Below are 10,862 nucleotides of genomic sequence, written 5' to 3'. Positions count from 1 at the left end.
CAACCTGGTGGGGAGAATGCCAGGTGGGAGCGGGGTGGGGGGTGTTCCCTACCTCTAGGAGGTAGAGGCTGGGGAGAGGGCAGGGCTAAGCTGATCCCAGCCCAGGTGGCTGGACTGAAGGAGCAAAAAGTCCCCACCACAGGGGCTTTTCCTCCCGTTGCTGTACGGCCTGGGGCTAGAAGGTCCTGGGAGTCTTTCTCTAACTCCCAACCTGACAAGCTAGCAGACACAAGCAGGAAGCAGGCCGGGGAGCAGAGGCTTTAATGCCTCATCTCTGTGACAGCTGGGAGCAGAGCCAGCCATGGAGCAGGCAGCACAGCCCACAGCTGCAAAGCATTCTGACATACTAGGAGACCATGAGTTAACTTGAGTTAGGAGGGGTTCTGGGATAGAAGTTCCTTAAACTGGTTTAACCTAAATCAGTTAAGTCTGATACTGCATCCAGCCAGGTTTATCTTCAACCAGTTTGGGCCATTTTGAAAGCAGTTTATGTGCACTGAACTTCTGTTCTGTTACAGGTTTAAATCAGTTTCCAATCACTTAAACCAGTTTGTGTAACTTCTGTCCTTAGCCTAATAGTATATGTCTCTCAAATCAGGTGAGATCTATGACATCATGCTTTGACCTGGCTTTAGTTTTGTGATGGAAAGACTGCAGTTTTGGGTGTTGATTTATCAAAGGTGCTAGGCTGAACTGTGGGTTATTGTTAGTTGTAAATAAGGACTTTACTATCTTGAATTTGTACAGACTCTTGGGATGCCTGTACATGTGCTGGGAGGCTGCTCCAATGTTCTGTAATTACAGCACGCCGGAGCAGACTCGATTAATCAAGTCAGCTGGAGCATGCTAATTAGTACACTCCAGCCAGCCTCTGTGTCTTGTGTATCGGCATCCCTGTGCTTCAAAGTGGCGGTGGGGGTGCTTTAACTAAAGCTCGTTCAAATAGATTTAAAGCATCCCCACTGCCATTTTGAAATCCGGGGACACTGATACATGAGGCAGTCCAGGCACTTTAATTAGAGCTTCTCTAATTAAAATCCCCCTTCCCCCCCACCCCAACTCCTGGAGTACATGTAAAAAGGCCCTTGGGTAAGATGCACAGAGACCTCTGGCCTTGGGCAGCTGTGCATTTAAATCCTACTGGGATCCTTCCATTGAAGTTGTGTTTGTTTTAGTGCTTTACCATCAGGATGGGCACTAAACAAGGCTTGAAGTCAGTGGCAACATGCACCTCACTCAATCATACTCTGGTTGTTTTCTTCTCTTTAAATCTAGTTTAAATATACATACAGAAAAATAACAGGGAAAAGCAGCCTTGGAAAATGTATAGAAGGAATAGCACTTTTGATTACATCTAGATAAAGTCTGTAAACCTTGAGCCAGGCCTAGATTACAAGTGGTGGAAAATATTTTTTTCTGAGCATGAAAAAATACATTGGCAATCTGGCTATAACAGCCAATGATCCACTTGGCAGTGTTCCATCCAGTGAACATGCTTAACAGTTGCTAGATGTTGAGTGAAACAGCATCATTTTTCTATGAGGGCAGGTACACAACATAGTTATTACCCTGTAATTTATCTCCGTGTACTCTGTAGAAAGAAGATACTTGACCAGCCCTCCAAGTTAGTTGCCTGCAGTAGTAGCAGTTACAAGGGCCTGGCCACTAGGTGGCAGGGAAGCTCTTTTGCATTGAAGAGACATTCCGGGAGACATGGTCAAGTTACTACACCTTTTTCAAGGGCTAACTTTATCCTGGATGTGAGTGTTTTCTACAAAATAAGCCTGCCTGTGTTGTGTTAGTTCACGATCTGCATAGGATCAAGTTGCTTGTCTGCAACCCATCTGTGACAACAGGAACTTTTATCTTGCTCCTCTTCTGTCTCATTTTAAAACATAGAGGTTTACATAGATGAAGATGAATATTGGGACCCTGACTTGGTGTCTAGTGGAAATCACCATAATTTTTCAGGAACATTAAAAGTACAGTGTTCTGCTGGGACTGCTTACTCAGAAGATCTTACAAAGAAGGTAAGTGTTGACCATCTTCCTATCAGGTATAATTCTGACCATAACGCAGGAATATGGGTCCCTCTGAGTAATTCTTGTGCCTGTACACTGCCTCTAGATCCCTCCTCTATCCAAGCAGTTTACTAAAGCAAAGCGTTCTTGAGGTTCTTTTCTCTTTCTCATGTGATGCAAGGTCTCAATCCAGCGAACAATTTGCATATCTCTAAGCATCTGAGTAAAAGTAATGCAGGTGGTTTTGAACTAGGCTGTGTGGTTACTAGGGCTGTGCAAAACACCACCATTCCGCTTCATTTCAAGGGAAGAGTGTTTCGTTTCAAGTTTCGTTTAGTTTCGGAAGCACTGTTCAGTTTCATTTTATTGAAAATATTTTGCTGTTTCGACATTTCACCCATAGGCTATAATGGGGAATCATGAAAATGCACAAAACTTTGTCATTTCATCCCTGATTTGGATGAAGCTTGCAGGGATGGCAGTCCCTTCTGAGGGCATGAAGCCTGCCAAGTTTCAAGGAGATAGGTGCAGAGGTTTCTGGGAAACTGCACCTCAAGGCTTTGAAAAGCAAAAGTCCTGTCACTTGCCAGCAGCAGCAGCAGCGTCCTGTCATCCTGCTCGCAGATCTGGGGGCCTGTACCCCTGGGAGGGCTACATGGGCTGTGCCAGACTCCTTCCAGGGCTGTGGGCCCCCCAATCTGCCTGCTGGATGACAGGAGCCTGGCTCTGCTACCTGGGGCCAGCAGTAGCACCAATCTTCTTGGTGCTGGGTATGGGCTGTGCCCAGCGCTGGTCCCAAGCAGCAGCAGCAGCAGCCTCCTGTCATCTGGCAGGCAGATCGGGGGCCTGCCCACACCCCTGGGTGGGCTCTGGTGTCTGTGCCAGACTCTTCCTGGGGGCGCCGTGCTCCGCGCGCCGCGTGACGCGGAGGCTGGTTCTGCTACCTGGGGCCAGTGGCAGCACCAATCTTCCTGGCACGGCGTGCGGGCTGCGCCCAGCACTGGTGCCCAGCAGCAGCTTCCTGTCATCCAGCAGGCAGACTGGGGGCCTGCACCCCAGGGGGAGTCCAGCACAGCCCCACAGCCCTCCCAGGGATGCGGGCAGGCCCCCAATCTACCTGTCAGATGACAGGAGGCTGTTGCTGCCAGCTGAGACCGACGCTGGGTGCAGCCTGTGCCAAGTGCTGGGAAGATTGGTGCTGCCGCTGGTGTGCAGATCCGAGGGCCCATACCCCCGGGAGGGCTGTGGGCTGTGCCAGAATCCTCCTGAGGCGCGGCCCCCGGATCTGCACCAGATGACAGGAGACTGCTGCTGCTGACTGGGACTGGCACTGAAGCCAAGTAAGCCCGATTTGGGAACTCAAAACGTTTCAAAACTTTTAAAATGTATTGAGTGCCCTTGTTTCATTTCAAAGTTGTTTGGAAGGCTTTTGTTTCATTTTGATTGCACTGTTTTGAGCTCGAAACACATCGGAACAGCTTCGAAATGAAACACCCAGTGAAATTTCGCACAGCCCTAGTGGTTACCTATATTAGAATAATAAGAGCCTTCTGGTTAAAAATTCTTGTAAGAGCCTAACGACTGACATGTTGAATTTACTGTTAGAATTCCTCCTTGCCTGTTGCTGCTCAAAAATTATGCTGAGTAAATGCAACAGATCTGTTCAAGTACTGTGGAAGGGAATTATTTCACTATTCATATGAATTTTTGGAAAACTTATCTAACTAGGGTGGACAAAATGTGGCCCTGGGGCCAAATGTGGCCTGCCAGACCATTCTATCCAGCCTGCGGGGCCTCTAAAAAATTTAGAAAATTAATATTTATATGCCCTGTGCTGCCTGTCATACGGCCCTCGATGCCTTGTCAAAACTCAGTAAGAGGCTCTCTGCCCAAAATAATTGCCCATCCCTGATCTAACTGCTGATTGCTTTTATCAGTGGGTGGTGGCCGGAAGCTCATAGCCTTTTTATGCACCCTGAATTCTTCCTCTGTCTGGGCTACCCAACAATCACCCTACACACAATTTAACTTGGATGTTAGTGGGGATAAGTTCCATTTCAGTGATCTCTTAGGATATGTATAACCCTAAATTTCTTGTCCTAAGAACCTTGTAGGCAGCAAACATTGGTCTCCCTAGGACTTGCACAGGCTCTGCATTTACTACAGAATTTTATTCAGTGAAGCTATACATCACCGTTTAACTTGCTTGTTTAGATATCATAGTTCCAGGGGGCTTCAGAAACTAGGATGTTCTGACATTACTTTTATTTCCAAGGAAGTATTTTACCTACTTTCTTGTACAGATTCTGCGAAGACTCTATGGAGGCTCTTGAGACTCTCGTTCTTGGACCAAGTTCTAGTGATTTTCTTTTCTAGAATAGTTGAACATCATTTTATAAATCCAACAATTTAAGTTGACACATTGGAAGTGAAATTGAAAACCAACTAGGAGCAGCTAAATGGATTTTGTAATTAGACTGTAATGAGATTTGGGTCAAACTTTGGTACTTACAATGTTTTCTCTTAAAGTACTTTGAAAACTGGATGTGTCCTCTTTTATTTCATGGGGATTGAAAGATATTCAATAGGGAAAATAGCTAACCTTTTTCTCTTTTCAAGTTAACAGATATCTACAAGTCCTCTCCAGCCCTGGGGCGCTATTTTGTCTCTGCTCATGTAGTTTCCTTCAGGTAGGGAATTCCCATCATCAGAATTTTCTTTAAACTTTTATTTTTGTTTAGAACCGTAGAGAAGCATGACTGAAAGGAACCTGCAGAGGTCATTTAGTACAACCCCCTGCCTGAGACGGGATTATTTCCATCCAAACCATCCTTTACAAACTCACTGTCTAATCTCTTAGCAATACTACACAGTCAACACTGACACAACACCTAACTTGCCTCAGGTAAAGCAGGGGGAACATGGTGGCCAATGCTGCACTGCGGTACAGTTTGTTGATATACTCTCAAGAGATCCTAGGAAAAGGGCCATGCCCCCCCACTACCGAGGAAGGCAAAACCCACCATAGTCCTTAACAATCTGACCATGGGGTAAATTTCCTTCCTGACTACAGTTATGGTGATCAGTCTGGCCCTGAGCAGAGAGGCAAGACCCTCTAACCAGGAACCTCTGGGCTTAAGTCCCAGCAGGATGTTTGGCACACCCCAGGCAAGATCCCTAGCCTCGACTGCAGGCAACATCCAATGCCTCTGAGGGAGGCTTAAAAAACCCCCTGAGACATGTAGCAGCCAAGGGGATGGGGGAGAGGGTGGAGAGGAGGAATTAGGAGGATTGACGCTGACACAGACATACAAAACAGTGTAAACCTGTGAAATAACTATTGCTAGAAGAAATACCACCCCAATCAGTGAAATTGCACCTTAATCACATTTTGCCTAATATATTGTAAGGGATAAGGTACGTGTAGATAGAAAATAATTTTAAAATATTTTGATACCTCCTAAATATTATCCATATTGCTTTGGATTTTGACTGCTAGTTTAATCAAACTTGCAGAATTAAGAAAGAGGCTTAAAAGTCAGAAGAGCTTGATTTTAAATATCCATTATTTATATGGTGCCTCAAAGTGTGCAAGTATGTTTTATGAAGTGTTCTCTACATGAGAGGGGCAAGAAGAGCATAAAGATATGACAGGCCAGTGGTATTCCACCTTTTCACTTGGCAGGCCAGATGGGCAGGGCCTGATGTGTCTGCAGGCATGCTGATCCAGTCAGTGGCCTGATCCTGCAGGCATGCTGGGCCCCAACCTGGCCACGTAGAGGGGGAAGGAGGATGTGGCCTGGCCACAGGGGGAGAAGGAGATGTGGCCCAGCTCAGATCCAGCGGCCTGGGGCTTGGGAATTTGTCAGTAGGGGAAGGGTGTCAGCATTAATTGCTACTGTTCCCCTGCGGCCCAATTTCCTGGCCCATAGGGAGCCCCATGAACTGGATTTGGCCTGCAGGTTGGGGGCTGATCACCCCTGTAATAGGCCAATGTAAGTAGTGAGAGAATCATTATTTTGCCATATTTTCTGTGGCTTTTTCAGGGTAGCAGGGAGAGATGGGAAATGCAGAAGCCTTTGGATAGACTGGGGAAGTTGACAGGCAAGGTAGAAGCTGGGGCCGAGGAGAATTGGCAGTAATCAAGGTGGCAGATGGTTTCATTCTGGAGAGAGTTATGGCTGCATAAGATGGAGAGTAAGTGGTGGTGAGAGGACAAAAGCAGGATCAGAATATCCTGGAAATTTTGTCTTAGGCAGCAACCGGCTATCCAACGAACTTGCAGGATAAGGGAAGGTAGTAGAGCTGCTGCTGCTGCTGCTGCTAACAGGATTAGTACTGGTGGGAGGTTAAGGAAGATGCCTGTCTGTGATTTGCAGTGAAAGGAATAAAAGGAAGAAACTGGGGGTTGGGGAAGAGATTCTGAGCTTGCCAAAGGGTGGGTAGTTGAAACTGCAGGAACAGAGAAGAGGCAGCAAGAGAGAAGCCAAGGAGAATCCTTCCAAGTGATGCCAAACAAGGAAACTGAGGGAGGGCGTGGAGGACATAAGACATAATAAATGGATTGGAAAGATGCGGAAAAACTGAGGAAAGTAGTTTAAACTATGCAAGTCAGCATGCATTGCAGTGTACAGACCAAGAAAAAACCTCCCTTGAGTATGTTAGCGAGTGTTTGTTTGTGTCTTACGAGAAGATGGCTGTAGAGGAGTACTCTAGAGATAGGCATGGAACAGGTCAGTTTGGTCGGTGTCATGTGGTGTGTGATCCTTTCAGTTAAAAGAAGATCAGCAAATGCAAAGTGGTTCATTGCATACGAGCTAGTGTCAGTCTTCCTCTTTCTGCATACTAAGTTCACTTTCATAGAAACTGTATATGCAGAATATAAGGCAGTGATTCCAGCTCAGTGAACTAACAGGTCTGCTCCAGAGTTTGACTCTAGTTCAGTGGTTTGAACAATCCACTCCAGATTTTGCATTAGATGCGTTGTTGGGTTGTGTCAGATATCATTATCAGGAAAGCTGCTTGTGGGATCTTAATGAAAATAAGCTTTGTGTTGCTAACACCTCTCCTTTTATTGCTGTTTTCAATTTATAACACAAGTATGTTACAAACATCTGACTGTATCACTACATGCCCAGTTACCCTTTGTACCTTTGAGAGCATCTCTCTCATTATCTCCACACTGCATGCACAACTTATTAGCCTCAACAATAGTTGCACTTGAGGACTGACAGGAGACATGAGCCCTTAGACTATTTTGTGTATATGTCAATGGAGCTCTGTTTGTTTTTCAGTGATGAAAACGCCACTGCATCCTATCAGTTGCTATTCTCCTTACCGCCAGTGACTGAGGAGTTCATGAAGTACACAATGAGTAAAGATTTTGTGATGAATGTCTTGCGTCAAAATATTCTTGACGAGGAAGATAGTTATGATAAGGGAGCATTTGACTGTACAAAGATAAGGCTTGATCCAGATTCTCTCACGCTAACTTGTAAGTGTCATATGTTACAAAGAACATATTTTCAGAAATAGCATGTGTACATCCTCTTCTCTCTTAAATTTGAAATATTAGTTATGGAAAGAAGGTGAGATTTGTCAGTTAAGACATTTCCACACATCAAACCACTGAGACTATTCTAAAATTTTCAGTGTCATAGTACTAAATGGATCTGATGTCTTCAAATGAGTTCTGAAATTATTGTTGCCAGCCAATACTCAGCTAAATTTCTATGCTACTTTGGTCGCAGCTATAATATCAGGCAGATAATTTTAGGGTTTAGAAACTAGTTAGAAAAGCTTTTATTAAAAAAGATTTTTTGAATGCTTAAATGCTAGTGAACAAGAGAGGAGTAGCAAGTAGATGATGATGATTGTTTTTTTTCCATGATGGAGCGTGAGGGCAGAAAAAGCTCATTACAAAGAAATAAGCAAGACAAATCATGTTCATTAATTATATTTCATTTGTTTGGAAGTGCCGGATATAGTTAGGGAAAATGTATTATAAACAGGAGTTTTGTGTACATTGTCAGAAGTCAAGTGCTGGATTTCCGTCCTGTTTCTCCTCTTGCTATATTGCAGCATGCTTCCCCTCTGTTAAGAGTACGTGCATTAACTAAAAATCCAGTGAGCTTCAAGTTTTGCTGTAGACCCTGAATGAAGCATCTTGCCCTGTCTAAGAACAGCTTTGCTATTTGGCAGTTTTGGGTCTTGGAGCTCTGAACACCAGGATTGTCCATACATTACAAACTGAAACTAATTTTAAGCACCAGTTATGCACCTCAAAATGTTGACACTCCAGGGCAGGATGATCTCTGATCCATGCTACGCAGCTCAGGTCACACTAAGGTGTGGTCACTCTAGGCTACACCTTGGTGTAAACACCCCACCTGCCCCCCTTCCCCTGCTGGCCTGGATTGGGGTCACTGCCCCTCACCCTCCCCAGCACCCCAGTTCCCTGCATACTGGCCTTCTGCCCCCCACTTCCTTGAGGCTGCCTGTGCAGTCTGCTCTGGGGGAGCAGGCAGGGAAGGGTTAACCTTCCTGCCCTGCCTCTGTGGCTGCTCTCTGGCTGGGCCCAGCTCAGACAAGAGCAGCAGCCTGATGGCTTCGGTGGGACAGACAAGTTAAGCCTTTCCTGCCAGCTCCCTTGGGACAGACTGCACATGGCCACAAGTAACCACTGGATGGTGGAAATGGAGGAAACCTGGGGGAGAAGCGGTGGGGAGCAGAGGGAACCTCAGGGACCCAGAGCGAGGGAGAGGGGGATTACCTTTCAGTCCTCCAGGCCCCTGCAGGCTTGCACATGTGACTGATCCAAAGGTGTAACAAGACCTTTATAGCAGAGTATAAGCACTGTTAAAAAGTCCAGAGGTGTAAAAAAGGTTTCTTTTAGTGAGGAAAATCCCAGACCAGACTCTAAAAATGTCTCACTCGAGCTGTGGTCTAGTTCAAATTATAGACTCTTCTGCTTTCCTAGCTAGTTTCTAGTGACTCACTTTCAGGGCTTTCCATTCTTCTTGGTGCCTATCTATGGAATGGGATTTTCAAACAAAACAAAAGTAGTTAACTGCATCTACCTCCCTTTAACTGCTTTCAAAAGAAGTTCAGGTGGTGACATTACCCTGTGTGTAATGTCACTAGGGAGAAGGGTATTGCTGCGGTACTGGAGACAAGGCACTCTTGAATTCTAATCTTGGAGTCCACTTTGTCAGATGGTGGTAGTGAGAAAAAAATAATGCAAAGTATTTAAGAGGAATTGAGGTGGTTATTTAAAATGAATTCTAAATAACATTGTTTTTTGTTTTAGAGAATCCATGGAGCAGCCCCTAGCCTCCTGCAGCTGTTTGAGGGATGAGCTTGCCATATCTATTAATGTCCTGATGGATATTTTGTTGTGCTGACACATTGCTGAAAAAGTTGTGATGTGAAATACTATACATGATGTCGGACTGTGTGTAGGAAATGTAGCATATTTACGGCAATTTCTTACTCCTGGGGTATGGCAGTTTCCTTTTTTTATTACTGTCCTGATGTTCACTTCACACACCTCTCAATCCATTTGAAGCTCGTTGCAATAAATCTTGCACTGTGCCTGACACCTGACCACATTTATCCACTTTAGAAGTCCCTTTGCTGGTCCCAATTCCTTGTTCTTGCCTTCATAATCTCACTGCTTTCTAAAGCTCAGACCTTAACTGATTTTGTTGATAGTCACATTATCTTCTGGGCTCATCCCAGAAGATTGCTTTCTATGAAGCTTTTCCCATTGTGTCTAATTCCCAACCTCACCTCCATCTCTTCTCTCTTGTTGACTATCACCCCCTTTCTCCCCCCTGTTTCCCCCCCCTGTATTTTACCCGTAACTCTGAAATAGATCTCAAAACCCATTTCTGGCAAGTTTAGAAAAAGTAGATTAAATTATTATTTTATTTTTTTAAAGGACTTTATGTGTGTGTATTAGCCTCTCAGGAACTCAGAATCCTCTTGTCTTCCTCATTTTTCCTTCTTGTGTTCACTTTGCAGGAGTTGTCTTCTCTTTTTTTCTTGCCTTGAGAATTTAAGATCGAGGTTGGGGGTGGAGGGGAGACTTGAGTCCTTTGTTGTTCAGTGTTATGAAGTACCTTGGACGTTCCTGGGGTTCAGAAATTGTCCTGTGTTGTAATCTTGCAGATACTTTGCTGCAAGAACGTTCCCTGTATACCAAAGCATTAAGCACTAGGTCTTCATGAAGGCAAGACAGTGGGTCAAATAAGCCAGTAGACGATCAAGAAACTTTTGTTTTGAAGTGTGTAATATAGCTATGTGTTACAAAATGAGTAACAATTTGCTACAACACTACACATGAGCAAGGGATCACATTTGAAGGGAGACTTCCTTACAAGTGTCATGACTTTGTGGACAGAACACACATTTAATGTTGTATAAATGAAGTATAATTCTAGCAGGAACATTTCTGTGTATATTTTTGTAAAGTTAAAATGTGAATTTTTTTTTTTTATAAACATATTATTTTAGAAAGCTTTTTATGTTATGGTGAAAGATGAGCTTTTGGAAAATAACTTCTAAAGTTTAAGTTGTTAATTTATATTAAAGAATTATTTTGAAAGCTGCCTTATATACATTCATTTATTATTATGATACTATTTAACATTTTTAAGTTGTCCCCAGTTGGTGATGTTGAGGTGAAAAAATAACCATGAAGTTATTAGACAACTAGAACTATTGAACACTTGTTAGGAAAAAAAACTGTAATTGCCCCAGTTGAGGTCTGCTCATGTGACTGTAAGGTAAATTTGGTAAATAATACAAGGTAAATTAGTTGATCACATGGCTCTTAAC

General features: G+C 44.1%; 1 protein-coding gene across 9 annotated transcripts in view; it reads left to right on the top strand.

The window, feature by feature from the left end:
• CUNH3orf52 (chromosome unknown C3orf52 homolog) overlaps nt 1-10,594 on the top strand; it is an 18,299-nt gene extending 7,705 nt beyond the window's left edge. For all 9 annotated transcript variants that reach the window (XM_025214284.1, XM_025214287.1, XM_025214279.1 and 6 more), the window contains 4 exons: nt 1,900-2,030; nt 4,641-4,711; nt 7,316-7,515; nt 9,331-10,594. In XM_025214284.1, the coding sequence (XP_025070069.1) occupies nt 1,900-2,030; nt 4,641-4,711; nt 7,316-7,515; nt 9,331-9,332 (404 nt within the window). In that variant the 3' untranslated portion in view covers nt 9,333-10,594. The remainder of the gene's footprint in view (nt 1-1,899; nt 2,031-4,640; nt 4,712-7,315; nt 7,516-9,330) is intronic.
• The last annotated feature ends 268 nt before the right edge of the window (nt 10,595-10,862 follow it).

Source organism: Alligator sinensis, unplaced genomic scaffold, assembly GCF_000455745.1.
Source record: "Alligator sinensis unplaced genomic scaffold, ASM45574v1 scaffold359_1, whole genome shotgun sequence".
In the NCBI taxonomy this organism is placed as follows: domain Eukaryota; kingdom Metazoa; phylum Chordata; order Crocodylia; family Alligatoridae; genus Alligator; species Alligator sinensis.
This window is presented reverse-complemented; position numbering and strand designations above follow the sequence as displayed.